The sequence below is a fragment of the Carassius gibelio genome, chromosome B16 (assembly GCF_023724105.1).
Source record: "Carassius gibelio isolate Cgi1373 ecotype wild population from Czech Republic chromosome B16, carGib1.2-hapl.c, whole genome shotgun sequence".
Lineage (NCBI taxonomy): Eukaryota > Metazoa > Chordata > Actinopteri > Cypriniformes > Cyprinidae > Carassius > Carassius gibelio.
In genome coordinates, this window is record NC_068411.1 from 24,965,690 (window position 1) to 24,985,718 (window position 20,029).

Genomic DNA, 20,029 nt, shown 5'->3' on the forward strand with positions numbered 1-20,029 from the left:
GATAAATGAACACCTCCTCAGCAGCACTTACCGTAGGTTGCATAACGTACTGTTGGTGAGGCATCCACGACGTACTCTGGACCTGTGGGCGGAAACCAGCATTTCTTAATTTCACTCCTCACCCCCCTCCTACACCTCCTCCCGCTGCCTCGAAGCCCCGATTCCCACAGAACAGCCAAGGCAGGAGCAAGTAATACAAGTGTGATAATTACACAGGGATCGGAATTCTACAGACAGCGATATTGCCTCCTAATTACAGCGCTGCGGCAGCAATTTCATCATCTAAGGCCGACGTGGACCCCCAAAAATCTCTCCTTTCATCATCTCAACGCCATAGAAGCTAATCCTCGCACCAACAATTACTACATTTAGGACAGAGTTACTATAATTAACTAAAACTGTAAAAACATTTTCGTTACTTGCAATAAAAACAAACATTTACAAAAATTATATAAACATATTTATCAGCTAGCTTGGCAAGGCGTTTCTTCTTTTCATTTAGTTAAACTTACTAAAATAAATTAAACGAAAACTGATCATTAAAATTTAAATGTACAAAAACAAATAAAAAACGACACTCAAAATTATAATACAATAACACTAATATGCTTGAATATTATTTTTATACCACACACTGGATGTGCTACCAATAAATGAAACAAAAATGTGTACTGAAAATAAGTAAACACTATATAAACATATATAAAAAACTTATGAAAATTACCAAAAGCACACAACCAAATTACAAAAACTTGAGTGTGTACTTGACTTACTAAAAATAATATTAAAATAACTGAAATTTCTGAGTATTCTTTTTTTTTCTTTTACCACACAACTGACATACACAACTTAAACTGAAATACAAAATGAACTACATGGACATTTAAAAAGGCAAACACAACAAAATGACTAAAGCTTTAACCTAAATTAAAACAGAACAGAAACTGAGAATAAAAAATGATACTAAAATAACACTGTTAAGCTCAAGTATTATTTTTACAGTAGCCTACACCACGCAAACTGAGAATAAGTGGCCACTTCCTGTCTGAGAGGATGGATGTATGCATTTAGTGTCGTGAAAGTGCGTTTGAACAGTTGTAGGTGTCTAAATTTATATGCGGTGCCCTTTTATGTTGTTCTAGGAAGAAAAGCCTTTGGGATTTGTTCATCACTGTGATCCGCCTCAGGCGTCTCTCTCTCTCTCTCTCTCTCTCTCTCTCTCTCTCTCAACACACTAAGTCCACTAAGATGTGTAAGCGCACACCTTGTCTCTCTCTCCCTGACTGTTAAAAGATTCATGCTCTCGCTCTCCGTCTTTCTCTCCTTTTCTCTGTCCTTTCACCGGAGAGGGAAACAGTTGTCTCTTGTTCCATTCGCGAAGTTCTAGGGGAGAAATAAAGGTAGCAGCGCATTGATTTCCTGTCAGCTTGGCTTTGAACTGGTTTTGGCGGGTTCAGAGCAGTTTGCAATTTAAAATTAATTCGCCGGCCAGCAGGGCGCTTTTGCACATGATATCACGCAATTCGATTAAGAGATAACCTTGCTGGTGTGCAGAATTTATCAAAACAAACGTGCGGCTGAGAGCATAAACGAAGACTCGGGCGCCGCTCCGGTCAGCGTGGGTGGTTTGTATATGTGCGCTCGTGCTCGCAAATGTGTGTTTGCGCGAGGACGAGGTCCTCGTGAGGACGGGAGGTACATGATCTGAAGGGCTTAGCTATTCTCTTCGCTCAGTAATGTTTTGTTTAGTTTAGCTTAAGCCAAATCAATTAAGGATGCTCATAGTCACTGTTTGCTCACTCCGTCTGACTGCAGCTCTGGAGAACGGCGTTAATAAGCTTTCCTAACATATTAGCAAACATGGAGAGTGATTGAAAACACACTATAGCGCAACATGCTCTCCCTTAGTATGTATGTGATACAATCTGTGTTTGTCTTTGCATGTAATTGTGTTTATATAAAGTGCCCCCAAAACATTTGGACAGTCAAATTTCACATAAGAATGCCTGAAAAATGGCAAACATCTGCAAATAATTGCTACTAGACCTTTTCTCAAAGGTAATTACACTTTAATTACATAATTTTTTAACCAGAAAGTGTTCAGTTAATTTAACACAGCTTTTTTTTTTTTTTTTTTTTTTGCTTAGCTGTGTTATCCTTCTTGCATATTTCAAATATGACATCTTGATGGTCCAAGTATTTCTAAGGGCCACTGTATGAATGTAAATGTGGGAGTTGGTTTGCCTGCAGCATGTGTTTGTTCTGAATGCTGCGTATGTGCTGTGATCTTACCTGATATGTGGAGACAGGAGAGGCAGCGATGAATGGAGTGATTGACGTTTGGGCGATCATGCGGTTTGTGGAGATGCTGTATGGTGAGGAGTAGAACCTGCAAGATACACAAAACACTATTAGTACCCTTTTCTGTTTGTATAAGACAAGGGATTTTAAACTGGGGTCCAGGAACATCCAGTTTTCTTGGAGAGGGTCTGCGGAAAATTTAAGAGGAAAAATAAAAGTCACACTAGCACACTGTGATATGTGCAATACAAGTCTTTTAAATTAATATAACATTAATAGTATTAATGCACTTAATACTGTCATATAAATATATATTTTCTCATAATATTTAGTCAATTATAAGTAAATTATATAATTTTATACAAACTTTCACATTGTAGAGTCATGAAGAATGTTTAATGTTCTTGAAATAGTTAACTTATACGCTGGCCAAGGCGGCATTTATTTAATAATAAAAAAAACAGTGAAAACAGTAATATTGTAAATAATAATAAATTAATTCAAATAAACACATTTTTGGTTGTTGTTTTAAATAAACCATTTTTATTTGAATATATATATATATATATATATATATATATATATATATATATATATATATATATATATATATATATATATATATATATATATATATATATTTTTTTTTTTTTTTTTTTTTTTTAATGAATAAAAAAATAAAATAATATAAAAAACGTAAAAAAATAAAAAATATATTTAAAACAGTAATGTTGTACAATTTATTTTTACTGTTTTAATATATTTTAAAATAGAATTTAAAATAAATCACAAAGCTGAATTTTCGGCAGCCATGACTCCAGTCTTCAAAAATCATAATATAATAATAAAATAATATAATGATTTAATGCTGAATAATTATCTCTTATTATCAATGATGGAAACAACAATACACTTATCATGTCTGGTGTTTATGTGTATGGCTGTGTGTGTTAATCTGCACAGGCTTGTGTCACAACAATTAATTTGTTGACTTCTCTGTGTTAGCCGAGCAACAGCATTTTCCAATAGCTACAGTTCTTGGGCAGGACTTTATTTATCATTGTGTACCTATTGCGGACATGTTTCATCTGCAAGCTCCGTTGCTAGGCTTTATTGATCGGCTTGTCTGGGAGCTGAGAAATGGAGCGTGGGGAGAGAAACGCTGTCTGCCCCAGAGAGCTCAGGCTCCCTTATGTCACAGTCACACAAGACGACCCGAGTGAGAGCATGTCCAGGAAGAAGGTAACACAATCTTTGAAGCAGGGTTCAAATGTAAAGCTTTAGTTAGTGTGCAAATCTTTTTTTAGCCTAGCACTATGCTGTTATTTATGCTGGATATTAGCTTCAGCCCGTTGGCATTGAGACGGCATGCCCCATTAAACAATTAAGAAGACTGTATGAATTCACTATATATATATATATATATATATATACACACACTAATGTGACAGAAAGGAGAAAGGAAATAAATAAAGCATTTCTGTTCCCTTCTCTGCCCTTTCTACTTGCTCTATTATTTACAATTCAGAACCTGGCTCTTTTTCCCTGATTGCATATTTTTGTCATTCCTTATTTCGTTCTCTTTCCAGCAGACAGCAAGTGCTGAGTCAGGAGCCGGAGCTGGTAACCAAGGTGCGAATGTGACTGTTTCCCCAGAGTGCCAGATCAGAAACAGAGCCCTGGGCCTTCCGTCCACTGGAGCGGACAGATAGAAAGGGTCTCATTTCCCTTAGTCCAGCACCCATCTTCCTGCCCTGCAACCAGCACCTGACGAAACACTTACACACTTTGGTGCAACAATAGCACAAAATGCAGATTGATTATGACAGTAGTTTGTGCCAGTGTACAACACAGCTTCAGTATTACTCTCTGCAGCTCCGATGTTTTTAACACTGCTGAACAGACCAGATTAAACCTGCATGAACCAGCTGGTTAGTGAGGGAAACTTGGGTGGTTAGGCTAATTGACACTTTAACCATATGTCTCATTAACTTGATCAATACCTGTTTGTTGATAAATTAATAAAAAATAGTAACTTTTGTTGACTGAATATTTACATTATTAATAGGAAACGTTTCAGATACTAAATACCAAGAAGGAACTTCAGAGACATATTTAGATAATATATATTTACTGTTGTAATTTATATTTGTATGTATTTCTATATATACATATTTAGTATTACCTTATATATATATATATATATATATATATATATATATATACACTGTAAAAAATAAGTGTAATTTTAACTGTAAAATTTTGTAAAAACGCTACGGAAAAAAACTGATAATAGGTTAACAGTAAGTTCCCGTACTATATACAGGGAAAAACTGTAAAAGATCTAACAAAGCATTTAATGTAAATTTACAGTAAAATTCTGTTAAGTATACAGCTTTTAGAAGTAAAAAAAGAACAAATCAATGTATAATTTACAGTCTAAAACTGTAAACTGATATTCCCAGAATTCCCTGCGTGACACTCCACGTTTGAAAGTATTTTGTTTAAATAATCAAGTTTTTAAATAGTTCTTGTTATCAGTTATGTACATTTGAGCTTTATGTTACATCTTCTGTTGCTTAATGAAAGTTTTTTGCATTATTTAAGTATCACATGTGTTACCATGATGGTGTTTTGTGTTTCCATAAATGTGCACCTTCTATATGTTAATATATACTTCTGCTTGTGGTGAAGCTACTTGTGATGAGCTTTGATACTTCATGTGGCTTTCTCTTATTCAGTACCATCTTTATTATTATGGTGGTTGTCAGTATTTTCAAGGTACAAAACAGATTTAATTTTGTGTGTTGTTGAATTTACTGGTTTATATTCACATTTTCTTGTTTGTAAATTACAGCTTTATATTGTAAAATTAACAGTTTTTGACGTAAATGTGTTTACAGTTTTCTGTATTTTTACAAAATTATTCTGGCAACCACAGCTGCCAAAAAGTTTTTGTAAAAACAACAAGAAATTTTTTACAGTGTATATATATATATATATATATATATATATATATATATATATAGTACTAAATAAAAATCCTGTATCGCAAAACTGTTGATCTCTAAATCAGCAAATTAGAATGACTTCAGAAGGATCATGTGACACTGAAGACTGGAGTAATGATGCTGAAAATTAAGCTTTGAAATACAAATAAAAAAATAGCTATTTTAAATTGTGATAATGTTTCACAATATTAAAGCTAATATTGTATTTTTGATCAAATAAAGCATAAGAGACTTTTTTCAATAACATAAAAAAAATCCTCTAACAAGACTCAAATCTCAAGATATTTTATTATACCAGACTAGCATAATAATAATAGCATCTAAAACACAATATAATGTACTTTATGTTTTATTGTCTTTTTAGCAGGGATCACTGCATGAAGTTGGATTCATCGCTAAAGTTCATCTATGTAAGTTCACTGTTTTACCCCCCAAAAACAAATGACTCTTACCCGTTCTGCATTGCAGTGGGGTCATAGGTCAGCGCCATGCCACTCTGAAATACAAGACAGACAGGACAAAGAGTGAAAGATCGTTCTGGTGAAGCGAGTATCCTATAAAGTCTATTGAGTAATGCTGGCAATAGAACAGGTTCATCTAATAGGGGCCGGCCAAGTGCTCTTTATATCTTTAAAAGCACATGGCCGAGACTTGTAGCTGTGGATCTATTACCTCAGAGCGCTGGGCTGTAATACCAGACGGGCTCGGGTTCGATACAGCACAAAGTTATTTGGTATTTACAAGGCTGCAGAAAGCATAGCTCATGTTGACAGAGCCGCACTAGCTAAGTGAATAAGGGGGGAAAGCTGGCCGCATAGACCCGTATTGGACTGAAGCAGATAAACAACGCTCATATACTGCAGCTTTTCGGGCGCCAAGTTTTCCTCAGTGGGGGAGAAAACCTGGAGACTGGTGGGAAAACCATCGACCTAACCTACGTGTGACTGGACACTGTATCTAGTTAATGTGGACCCCTGGGGCTGCATATTGAAATACGCCTTCATGAGAGAGTGCAGCCAAAGTCATGGCGGCTGCCAGCTCCTCATAATGGGTGCTCACGGTCTGGTCGGTATCTGGGCAAGCTTCCCTGAACCACCGTGTCATGCCAGCAGCTGGGGCTGCCCAGAAAATGCCAGTTGTTCGCCCTGCCGCCATTTTCCCATCAGCCAACCCAGACGGCAACTTGCTTTGCGGGAATAAAAACAGGAGAAGAGAGATTAAAGGACTTGAGCGAAAGACTGGGAACTTAAACATGGCCAGATGACTCCATCAATCAAATGTTTTCTCCCGCCTCCCTTTCTTTCACTTCTTTCTTCTATTGGATGTTTGAAACAAAGGGTTTGTTTCCGACTCATTCCCTTGATCAGGGTTGGGTATTCTGGGAAAGGGAATGTGTGGAGAAAATGGGGCAGAAGCTGGCGTGGAAAAGGTAAGATTAGGCTGCGTCATTTGGAACTGAATTCAGGTTGAATTCCAATAGTTGCATTCAAAGTGAATTTGAACAGATGAATAGTGAATAGCAAACAGTAGGGTGAAAATGGTAGCACTTTATTTTACAGTCCTGTTTCCCATGTACATACTATGTACTTATTATAGTAATTACAATAACTATGTAATAACTAGGTACTAACCCTGAACCTAACCCTACCCCATGTAGTTACCTTGCATTACCAGAACTTTCTTAGTTAAATAAACTGTAAGTACACGTACTATAAAATAAAGTGCAATCGTTAAAAATATTAAAAATATTTGAAATGTAAAGAAATGAATAGAAATGTAACTTTTATTAGAAAAGCCAAGGTATGAACTACCTTATGAACAGATGGGATTAGATAGATATATAGATAAATAGATAGATTGATAGAATTTGATAGATTCTGAATTTTTGCAGAGCTGTGTCGAGGATGTTTGGTAGGTCTTAAGGTCGTCCGCGCTCACCTCTCCTTCCCGATGCCACGGTCGGCCGTTTTGAGGGTACTTGCTCTGACTCTGCCTCTTTTTCTGTCCTCCGTCTGCAAACTTGCAAAGCAGTGGCTCGGTCGGAGCTGTGGAGGAGAGGGAACAAACACAGAAGAATATAAAAGATCAGTCAACTAGCCAGCAGGGCGTGAGAGGGAGGAGTGGACGGTTACTTCCATAGGTCAACCGCAGTACGATTGATGGAAAGGTCATGACCTCGGCAAGGAAAGTGGAGTGTGTATTGAACAGAGAGGGAAATGTTACACCGCAGGTATCACACCCACACCGAGCCCACAGAGTGGCGGAGGAATATCCAATGACCTTTTGAAGTTCAACACCCCTCGACTATCTCCCCTCGACTTCCTGCATACCCCCCGCCCCCTTCCCATTATGTCTTCGACACTAAGACCATCGGCTCCACTTTTGGCATGAGCATCCTCTCAAATCCCCACCATCAAAACAATTTCCCTGGCAGGTCTTCAAAGCACCATGTTTAATATTTGCTCAATAATAAATGACTTGATTGCGACGGTAAATAACTTAAATGCTGTTGACTGCGCCAACTGAAAACTTTCTTAACATTGTTTGTTTGTTTTTGGTGTGCACTGAAGTGCATATCTCACTTACTATCTCTTACCACACACACACACAAAAACAAAAAGAAAATTGTGGAACGCAAGGCGAGAAGGCTCATCTATGACCCCGAGGGGCCAGTTCACACGAAAGGCAAGTGTAGAGTTCAAAAGAGTTATCTTCCAAAAGTGCAAAGCAGGATGACAGGCACTGAGGCGAAACCCTTCAATGTTCTCGCTCAGTCATGACGGCAATATGAATTGCAGGGTGTGGAACACCTCTCTGGAGTCTACGAATGCACTTGAGGAGCAGGAAATTTTGCTCTCCAGTTGAACAAATTCCTGTACGCCACAGCTAAGCTAAACTTAATTTGGTTTCCTCGGCAACCAGAAAAACTCATTTAAAGTGAGCGCAAACTTCTTGGATGATGGGATCTGGCAGAGAGCGATGATAGATGCAGGAGGAGGAGTTTTTGCTTTGTGGAGTCCAGACAACTATTCTGAGTAATCCTGCCCTCCAGCGATATGACTCTACAGTCACCTCTGAAAGTATGTTAGTTTGGCAGAGAAAAATGAACACTTTCTCTTCCGCACGCTTTCACCTGCACTGCCATATTTCAGCTGCTTTGTGGAACAATAGAAAGCAGTTGTATCACAGACTGCAGAGGAGGCTTTGTGCGTAAATAAGCGCATATATTGCATAGAACCAGATAAACAAATACAAAACGAGCAGCTGAAACGGCTCGACAGAACATTATGTATTCTGTAGCTGAATAGAATATTTAATAGCTGTTGATTGTTCTTTTTTGTCGATTGTTAAGAATGAGACATCAAACAAGGGATCAAGTCTTCAAAACAAAGATTTCAGAATAAAACAGTCATTCCGAGATCGTAATTATTCAGATAAACCCTGGCCAAGATGGCAGAGAGAAAAGATTTGATGAAAGAAGATGAGAGAAAGAAAAAAAAAATAGTGATGAAAAGAGGCAATTGAGATAAACATCAAAATATTTATATACTGTATGCATGTATGTACACACACACACACACACACACACACACATATATATATATATATATATATATATATATATATACTGTAGCATTTAAACGATGCTCCGTTGGTGCTAAGGGGCCCAAACTGTTCTTTACGCCAAATTCTGACACTACCATCTGAATGTCACAGCAGAAATCCAGACTCATCAAAGCAGACAATGCTTTTCCAGTCTTCTATTGTCCATTTTTGGTAAACCTGTGTGAATTGTAGCCTACGTTTCCTGTTCTTAGCTGACAGGAGCAGCAACTGGTGTGGTCTTCTGCTGCTGTAGCCCATCTGCTTCAGGGTTTGACGTGTTGTGTGTTCAGAGATGGTATTCTGCATACCTTGGTTGTAACGAGTGGTTATTTGAGTTAGTGTTGCCTTTCTAAAATCTCTAACCAGTCTGCCCATTCTCTTCTGACCTCTGACATCAACAAGACATTTTCATCCACACAGCTGCTGCTCACTGGATATTCTCTCTTTTACAGACCATTCTCTGTAAACCCTAGAGATGTTTGTGTGTGAAAATCCCAGTAGATCAGCAGTTTTTGAAATACATAGACCAGCCGCCTGGCACCAACAACCATTCCACATTCAAAGTCACTGAAATCCCCTTTCTTTCCCATTCTGATGCTCGTTTGAACTTCAGCAAGTCATCATCACCACATCTAGATGCCTAAATGCACCGAGTTGCTGCCATGTGATCGGCTGATTAGCAATTTGTGTTACCAAGCAGTTGAACAGGTGTACCTAATAAAGTGGCTGGTGAGTGTATACACACACACACACACACACACACACACACACACACACACACACAGACACAGACACAGACACACACACACTTCGAAATGTCAAATCTTTAGCCAAAACATAAATAGGTCAGTAATTGTTTAGAGAGGAGGAAGAATATGACAAAAGACACAAGAAAAAAAGACACAAGATGAGACAAGAAAATAGAAGACATTTGAATTAGACTCCATCTTATTAATTATTTTAAAATAACATAAAAAGAACATATTTAAAATCTATCTATCTATCTATCTATCTATCTATCTATCTATCTATCTATCTATCTATCTATCTATCTATCTGTCTGTCTGTCTGTCTGTCTGTCTGTCTGTCTGTCTGTCTGTCTGTCTGTTCGTGTAAAACAAGCTGTTCTTTATCAATACAAGCTGTTCTCATAAACACCAATTTGATCTAAATTATATAAAATCTCTTGCCAAATCATAAATTATTCATAAAAAATTGCATAAGAAAAACTAAAGTAGAAGAGAAGAGAAGAGAAGAGAAGAGAAGAGAAGAGAAGAGAAGAGAAGAGAAGAGAAGAGAAGAGAAGAGAAGTGTTGAGTTTTTGGCAGCTGTGATCTGGTTGTGTTTGAGCTGTAGTGAGGTGAGGTAAAAGTGTCTGTCCTCCACCTGCAGAGGAGGCAGGGTCTACACCTGCAGCCTTGTCATCACCCTCCTATTATACACACACGCACACGCTGGCCAGCGCTGATAACGCCAGCACAACACAAGCGGCTCCATTGTGAAGGACAGACAGAAAACGAGGCGGCAGAAAAGATCACAGCTTTTGCGGCAGACTCAAAATGTTCGAGCAAGCAGCTCTCCCTTGCCCTATCTCAAAAACAATGAGTCTATGTGTGTGTGTGTGTGTGTGTGTGTGTGTGTGTGTGTGTGTGTGTGTGTGTGTGTGTTCAGCTGAGACAGTGGGAAACGCCCTGCATTACACCCCCTCACAGTTTAGGTCGAACTCTAAAATAACAACCAGCGCCATCATAAAACAGCGAAGCCAAATAACGTTGGGAGCCTGTGTGCTGCTTTTGGAGCACGCTGGAAAATCCATGCTGATTTTATGAGCAGACTCTGCTTGGCATTAGCTCTGTTTGTTTTGCTAGTCAGGTTGCCCTGAACTCAAAGTGCTGAATCTCACTCATGCGAGGAAAGTTTTGAGCCTTTGTTAAGAATGACTGATTTTTGATTCAGGCCCGGAATGCATCCAGGGAAATCATACTGCACGCACACAAAAACAAATACCCCCAGCAACAACCTTATTTGCCATGTGTCTACATCAATAAGATAAGACAAGCTATTGTGTTTAACTCTTCAAACTGTAATTAATACAATTTATGCCATGAACATAAATGAAACCTGAAATCAAATCATAAGTTTCTTTCATGGAATTTTAACCAGGGTAAAAGACCTACACTGCTCTTTTAACTTGAGACAGTACATACTAACATCCACAACATGCTAAAATCTTAGCAACACTAAACCCACACAAAATATCTAGCTATCTAAAAAGTATAACAACATCCTAGCAACGTCATAGCAAAAAATGCTAAATTGTAGTTACAATTGCTACTCCAGCTGTTAAAACTCTAAAACCTTAAAAAAAATAAAAATCTGTATCCCTCCAAATGCCTTCTAAAGGTTTCTGTCATTTTGCTTACTTTAATTTGATGATTGTGGTGTCTAATACCAAATTACACACAGGTTTATTGTAGAAACAGCTGTAGTATTTTGGTGGAAACCATGGTTACTGTGATACATTTTTGGCAAGGGAGGTTTGCAGGCTGGCTTCAAACCCTATCAACACAAACTGAAACATATGTACAAGTATATATGCACACACTAGCTGTTAAGGTATCTCAATCTGACGCATTATCACACTTCATGAGCTAAAGCATGAAGCTATTCCTTAAACCACCACAGGGCAAACCACAAACACTCACACTCTCACGCAAACATCTGCACGCTGCACGTATGTCAATGCGCCAATATTTTAATCAGAGTCTCCTTGGAACTTCAAGCACCATTACAGTAAGTGTCCCAACATGATGACATGTGTTTTAAATGTAACATGAACTATTGCAGGAAAAATTCATAATTCACTGACTCATTTTTTTAGTTTTTCTCATGGGGCATATATGGATTATTGTTGGGCCACTTTGCATTGCTTTGAGAGTTTTCTTAAAAAAAAACAAATTCCCCTTCTCCTAAATCTTGCAGAGACAAACACAAAAATGAAAGCCTAATTTAATGAAACACAATATGTTAATGGAACTTGTATTGTACTGAACTATTCTATTGCATTGTATTTTGATTGTGTGTCCTTTAGTGTTTGCATAACATTTACCTAAGCAGACAGCTCTAACCACATGTATTTCCAAGCTGTTTATTAACTTTGGGTCATGGCACTGCAGATATTCAGTCAAGGAGGGAATGTGAAGGAGGGGAGTGGGGGGGGGGCAGTCAATAAGATAGACATGTGTTTCTAATCCATGGCTGTCATCCGGCGTGCCAACTCCTGCTGGGCTCCCACAGACCTCCAGTTTTCACTGTGGGCGGCAGGCATTCCTGAAGCCACACCCAAATCTCCCACCCTCAATCAGTGTCTCTTAAGTTGCCAGATTTCTTCGTTACTTCACTCATATACCTGCAATCCTTTCATTCCCAATGACAAACGAACACAAAATACAAACAAGCTGTAGAGTTTTATAACTTATATAATTAAAGCTTTACAAATTTAACAATACTAATAAAATAATAAACACAATACACAATAAAAAACAAATAAATAAATAAATAAATAATAGTCCTGTACAGTGTGTTGTGTTTTCTTTCGTTTTTCCATAAAAATTTTCTGGATTTTGTGTTTTACATTAAATACAAAATTGTTATCAAAAATTACAATCAAATCAATGAATAAAATGTTAATTAAGCTATTAAAATGTGTAATATGAATAACCCTTTCCATTTTTTGGGAAACAAACTGGTTCAAAACAAAGGTTTATGTAACCTCTGTTTTGAGGTTTAATTAAAATATGGATATAAAATTGAATTGAAAAATAAAAAATGGATTGCAATATTGTGTAGTATTCGCAGTGTACACTGTGTAATATATTCCTAAATAAATAATAATTCAAAATATTATATGACTATTGTACTGTTACTTTACATTACTTGTAAAAAAGTTCATTGTACTGTACAAGAAACGTCTCCTAAATGATTGAAAGGAAATGTAGATGTAAATGTACAATAGTAGTATATTTTTTTTTTTAACATATTTTTAAGTTACTTTTTTTTTTTTTTAAGTTAAAAACTATTATTTTGGGTGGGTTGTAGCAGTCCTTTAAGTTTCTGGGTGTATATATATGATAATCAAATCAAATGAAATGGTGAAATGCTTGTGAGGTGAACTCTCAGAGTAGCTCTGGAAATGAAGTACTCATGTACTCTCACTCACAGTGAGATGGCAGATGCTGAAAACACCACGATTTTCATGTAGTGTGGTAGACAAAGCTTTTATTAATGGATTTTGTGATTACGATTCCACATCGTGGAAATCATTCACCCCTACAGCTGAGATGCACCAAAACTAACCGCATTTTGGGTTAAACAGGGTTTTCTTACTCAAAGATGATGATTTAACTGGAAGATTGGTTTGACACGGACGGCCTTCAAAACAGCATGTGTACATGTGCAACACATGGAAGTCCCTGTTCTAGAACACGCAGAGAGGAAAGAAAGAATGGTGTTTACCAACAGGAAGAGCACTGTTTGCCCTGGAACCGTGTGCACTGAGTGCGTAGGAGGAGCGTGTGACCCTGACAAAGCTGGTGTCTACACATCGCCCACGCTCTAATAGCAGCCTACTGCACAGATCCGTTACTCTGCCAGCTTGGCACAGTGGCTTTCAGGTCCAGGAACGATGGTGTACTCTGGTTTTACATTCAGCCACCGCTGTATGATACATATAGAGAGAAAACCGAGAAAAACACAGCCCACAGTTGAGCGCTGCTGTGAGGTGAGCCCACACACGCTCTGTGAGACATGAGAATTCACTGAACGCAACAACCCTGGTATTATACATGTGGGGCGTTTGTTTGCGAGATGGGAAGCCCGGCCTTTCCATGAAGCCATGGGCGCCGAGCCTAATCCTGGAGTTTTACACACAGAAATACAATACAGCGCTCCTACATTAAGAAGCCTCCCGAATACGTCATTTCAATTCCCTGTAGAAATCTTGCTCTCTGGGCAGAGACACACATTCACGGTAAAAGAAGGTTTGAGCACAGAACGAAATTCTGGCTCCTCGCTGCTCACCCAACCGAAGCTATCTCTAATAATCTTTCAAACAAAACATACATGGAAAGAAACAATCAATTCAAGTCACATGATATACTGTAAAAAAAGAATTGCAATTTTAAAGGAATAATAATGTAAAAATACTACAGTAAAAACTTGTAAAAGGGTTAACTGTAAGAGAAAACATATTACTAGATGTAACAAAACAATACTTGCAATTTTACTGTGAAATACTGTAAAAAATTATGTAACACGTAATGAATTTAAAATGATCTTAGAATTTATGGTGAAAATATGACAACAAATGTATGGTTACAGTAAAATATTGTTAAAATTTGTAAGAAAACACCATGATGCATTGAATTTGATGATATTTCTTCAAAAAAATTTAATTTTAATGCTTTTTTTACTGTGGTAATGAAGTTATGTGCATATGGTCAAAACTATTTTTTGTAATGTTTCTATAAAGTCTCTTATGCTCACCAAAGATGCATTTATTTGGTCAAAATACAATAAAAAATATGATTTACTGCATTCATGTGTTTTAAAATGACATTTATGAACAGAATTTATTTAAAATAGAAATATTTTGTAATATTAGAAATATAATTAACGTGTCGCCTTAGGCTGCAGTACAGGCTGCAGTATTTTCTAACAGATTACAATTGTGATGCATGCATTCTTTTTAACCTTCATGCTAATACTAACAGTAATGACAACAGATCAAATGTGCAACAAGCGCTTCCCGGTGTGATGCCCTGATCTTGGATCAGTGCTGGGAGAGCAGTTTACTCTGAGCACTGGTTTGTTTGTTTGGGCTAAAGCGGGTAAATATCACTGGCCTGTTTGACATCTCCCCTCAGTGGAAAGAGAACAGGAGGAAAGAGACAATTCAGGGAGACAGACAGCGCGAGAGAGACACGCTCTGAGTAGAATACAAACATTGCATAATCAGCTTAGCCTCCCCACTTCCTGCCTTTTAATGGGCCTGTCTGACTTTGGTTTGGTGAGTGCTGCTCTGCACAGCCCGTCCTGAGAGCAGGTCACTGGAGAGAGAGGGAGACAGACTATTGTCTCGGTTCTCTAATAAAACACTGCAGAATGCAAGGTCACGAGCCGGTTCACCGCATGCTCGTTTAAAGGTTGAAGTTCATGTTTCATTTAGAAGAAATGTACTCGCCGCATGAAAACAGAAAATAACATTAAGTTGTCTCTCTGTGAGGTGAATTCACTAAACAGTTGCACCACTTTTGTAAAAGTAACCACTTGCAATCCAGTTTAAGCATGGACAGTCTGCATCAGTATATAGCTGAATTATATATTTAAATTATATAATTTTTTACCATTAACACTTTCTATGTGAATTATATCTCAATGGAAAGATACTGTAGACAGACAAACTGAATGTTCACTTGACAGAATCTTGTTTGAAAGTAATAATTTAATTTGAGGATAAAACATTTATTTATTATGGTATATATTATTACAAATATTTTTTTATACATTTGTAATATTTTATTTTAATATGTTTTTGAGTATTTTGTGCTCACTAAGGGTGCATTTATTTGATCAAAAATACAGTAAAAACAGTAATAGTGTTAAATATGTTTTTTTTATTTGAATATATTTTAAATGGAATTTATTTCTGTGATGTCTTCAATGTCACATGATCCTCCAGAGAGCATTTTAATATTTTGATTTGGTGCTGAAGAAAAGTTTCTTCTTATCATCAACATTGAAAACAGCTGCATAATAACTTTGTTAAAACTTTTTATCAGAATCCTTTGATGAACAGACATCTATTAGTAACATAGATCTTTTGCAAATGTCTCATTGACACTTTTTATTAATTTAAGAGGGAAAACTTGCATTTTACCATTTTGGGTTTATTTATATCTAGTTTTTCTGTGCTCACGTTAAAGTGTCTCATGTGCATGTAAACGTTTTTTTGCAAACGTCTTAGGGTTTTTGAGACTTCAGATGCACTGTAAAAATTAGGCTCGTAATAGATTTATTCACTAAAGTCAGCACTATTTGCCTGCCGCAATTAACTATTGGGACTCGTGGAAAGCAGGTGGTACACAGAACTTAGCTGAAAAAAGATGCTTATCTAGCAGTTATTTATCGTATGATACATACAGACAGCACACGCAGATAACTCACTTCCATGTGTTTGCTGGTTGAAACGCAGGAAAATGTTTCCCTCATTTCAGGTAATGGAAAAGCATTTGCTTGCGCTTCTGCCCGTGTGTGTGCGTATGAAATCAAATCTGTCTGATTTGGATATGCATGACTCATCCCAGCAGCCCTAATGAACGCTTGATAAAGAAGAAGAAGGAAAAAAATACATGCAATATTGCTTCCTAATGGGCTCTCCGCTGAAATCACTAGCCCACCGTGGGGCTGACTGCTGTCCTCTCACGGGTCAGAGGCAGACAGAGCTATTAGAGAACGCCCCAGATCAGATAGATTTCACTGAAAGATCATTTCTCCCCCTCATTAGAATTCTATCTTGTGTAAACGCGATTATCTGGGCCTGGCTTTGTTTGTGTCAGAACAGGGCTAAATCAATCACAACACCATGGAGGACGAACAAAGCATGAATAAATCAAAATATAATGCGGTTTAGAAAATTCGGTTTGGGGAATTCTCCAGATAGCACTGGTATGAAATGACAGAGGCTCTGCGAACTTGCCGCGGTTTGAAGACCCGCTGGGCATGTCACCTTATTTTACTGATGAAATTAGCTTTAGATTTATTGATCTGTTGAGAACTGGGCATCCGATTTGGTGTTCACTTTGGCACACGGCTCTTTGACTGATGGTCAAGCTGTTCACATGTTGATGTCACACTCAAAAACTGAGCCAATGGAAGCCAAATGCAGGTAATCTGATGCTAATTACACTGTCACTTCGTATTGTGATGAAAGTCAATTGTTTATTCAGTCAGCGTCTGACTTGTATTAAACAAGAACATATTTTCACGCGATTGATATGCAATGCATGACGCGAAAATGCAAACATGTGAATAATCCTTTCACATGCAAGTAAGTGTAAAAATATGAATAATTTTCACTCTGTTAAGCCATAAGCAACAAGTTCCGACCTTTATAGCAGCTCCACTGAAGATATTATTTTCACACCTCAACCGCTAACACATACTGAAGCGGTTTTCCAAAACACCTGATCCCTTTACCACACCTGCGCTTGGAGACCCGGTTACCAGGTGCACACGTGTGCATGTGTACGTGTGTGAGAGAGAACCTGAATCATTTTCCACATGGATCTAATGTCAGCCACATAACCATGATTGATTGTGAGTCATGGGTCAAAGGGCAAAACTGGGCCAAACAGGGCATAAACATGTTATACGAGTGCAAAATGAATGTGAATAATTTAAAAGATTTTGCACTATTGCTAGGTCACTAATCAAACAAGAAAATGTGTGACACTGATCATGTGCATTCATTTGCTTTCTTTATATGCTGACATAATAATTGTCATAAAGATTTTTTTTTTTTATAAAAAATAAATAGGGCTGCAGGATTATGAACATAATATATACAATAATTCTTTTGATAATGCAATTTGATTTAATTGTAATTTTGATTAATAGAAGTAAAAACTTAATTCATGATTGCATGAAGCACACCTGATTTTCTACGTAGGCAAAATATTCACGTTTTTGAGTGAATGTTTTGCTGTTTTACGCATCAGTAAATCCAGACAGTGCCTATAGAGGCAACTTCTCCCTGGCCCTCTTAGCAGAATAAAAAAAAAAAAAAAAAAACTGTTATCAGATTTTGAATAAATTATACACTGAAAGCGAGCAAAACGTCAATAATAGAATGCTCCCACATTGCCATGATCAATAAAGCTGTCAATGCAAGTTTACACAGTATCATAAGACCTGCAGTTCAGCACGAGCTCACTGAATATCAAATCACTGCAGACATAATCATCATTTTTTACTTGATTAACTGTGCAACTCACATATATATGTATATATGAGGACATGTGAATTATTTAAGAGGTCAGCTCACGTTCAGGACTCAGTGTTCTTTCCTCTTGTTAAAAAAATGACAAAGATTTAAATGCACATGCTGGCATGATGAGACACTGGAGGAATCATGAGGGCCTGTAGCATTTCCTGTATGCGAGGTTACTGGCATCATGTTTGCATGTTTATGAGCGTTGTAAAAGCCATCCATCTGACTTAGTGTTCAGCTCTGCAGAGCAGGCCACAACGCAGAGAGTGTGGGGTATTCATATTGCCCTCCACCACATTAACCACTGCTATTCTCTCTAAAGACTACAGCCGAATATAAAAACCTTCCGTACACTAAGATGACTGCTGCATCCCTGCAGAGAAAAATAAACAGGTCCATGCTTATTCAAGGGTTATGGGAAGAGGAAAGGAAATACTGAGTGAGTTTTGTGGAAATGAAAAGCAGAAAACTGGAAATGGAGTAGTTTTAGAATATGACGTGGTTTTGGAAGGATGCGAGAGACAATAAATGACCCATTTATATTATTAGTGGAAAATATGAGTGCTTTTCATTTGTACTTGACACCAGTGTTGATTGGGTTTTGCTATGCAGTTACTAGGGTTTAAGTCTATGGGATTTTTCCATCACAGGAATAAATTGCATTTTAAAAATGATTCAAAGAGAAAACAGGTATTTAAATTGAAAGATTTTTTTTTAAATAATACATTTATTTTTGGATTAAAAATGCAGCTTTGGTGAGTTTAATATATTTCTTTCTAAAAAAAAAAAACACACACAATAAATGATTCTTCAAATGGTTGAATTGTAATGCATTTATTAAGTATAAATAATAAAATAATTCTAAACATTAAACCATTAAATAAAAAGCTAAATATATATAAAAATGATAATAAAATTAAATAACATTTATTAAAATCCTTAATAATTAGTACTACTGTCAAGATACATTTATTGAAAAGATAATTTTGTGATTGAGAGTGTCACCATATTTCGAGAATTATCCAATACAAAGAATGATCAAAAATAATAGCAATGCAATGCAAGCGGCACTAAATATAAAGAGTGAGAGAACACATACAGTAAAAGGGAAGAGAGAAAGGAGACAGAGAGAAAGAGGCACACAGAGAATGTGAGAGAACGTTATGCGCCAGCACCCATTATGTTCGCCAGTAAGTCCAGAGAAAATAAACAGCTTCATTAACACGTCCTTTATAGAATTTCTCCCTCTCTCTCTCCCACACATAGCGTGTGAGCGCCTTGTCTGAAGTACAAACTATCCAAACATAAGACGTCAGTCAGAAACCAGCTCAGCACTCATTAATACATCAGAATGTTCCAGATCCCTCCACGTCTCACCGCCAGCCCACCAAAGCCTTACCTGAGACCCCTCCAGTATGACCTCACCACTGGAACACAAACACAGCAAGAACTGAACTCAATACAATCCAAAAATAACGTCACACCAGATCATCAGATCACTGGCAGATTCGTCTTGAAAGGGGGACTGATATCTTATTTCGATGGTGTGGTATGTAAACAGACAGAGCGCTTTGTAATAGATTAAAGATAGGTTCAAACTGTGGAACAATATGGTTGTCTATAGTGGCTTGGCCCCTGCTGGTAGAAGTCATAACTACACCATCTGGCTGCAAATGGTGTTATGGAGCATCTTTGAAAATAATAATAATAATAATTAATAAATAAATAAAATAAAAAAGAAGAAAATGTATATATATAAGATAAATATAACACACACAAAATTTTTTATTTATTTATTCCGTATTTTTAACTAGGTCTCTCCCTTAGTGATTTCTGGCCTCTGCGCTGACACACATGCCCCATTCAACTCTGCATGCAAACAAATCCTCAGGGAGTGTATCGCTCCGTGGCAGCTTGATTTCCTAGTCTCACAAGCATTAGCGAGTCGAGTGGAACCAAATTTGATGGGTCATCCCAATGTCGCACACACACACACACACACACATAAATACACACATCAGACTGGCCTCTCACACGCTGACAGCCCTATAATTTAGCCTCC

At 37.2% G+C, this 20,029-nt stretch overlaps 1 protein-coding gene across 5 annotated transcripts in view; it reads right to left on the minus strand.

Annotated features, from left to right (window-relative positions):
- The window catches only part of LOC127974626 (RNA-binding motif, single-stranded-interacting protein 3-like), a 121,718-nt gene that overhangs the window by 13,983 nt on the left and 87,706 nt on the right, over positions 1–20,029 (minus strand). For 3 of the 5 annotated variants that reach the window (XR_008157334.1, XM_052578028.1, XM_052578030.1), the window contains exons 7-10: positions 7,251–7,357; positions 5,765–5,808; positions 2,293–2,389; positions 32–82 (exon numbers count right to left, since the gene is read on the minus strand). Coding sequence is in view for 4 of the 5 variants with exons in the window: in XM_052578028.1 (XP_052433988.1) it covers positions 32–82; positions 2,293–2,389; positions 5,765–5,808; positions 7,251–7,357 (299 nt within the window). In the remaining variant the exon portion in view is untranslated. The remainder of the gene's footprint in view (positions 1–31; positions 83–2,292; positions 2,390–5,764; positions 5,809–7,250; positions 7,358–20,029) is intronic. The other 2 variants (XM_052578029.1, XM_052578032.1) reach the window with 1 other exon arrangement.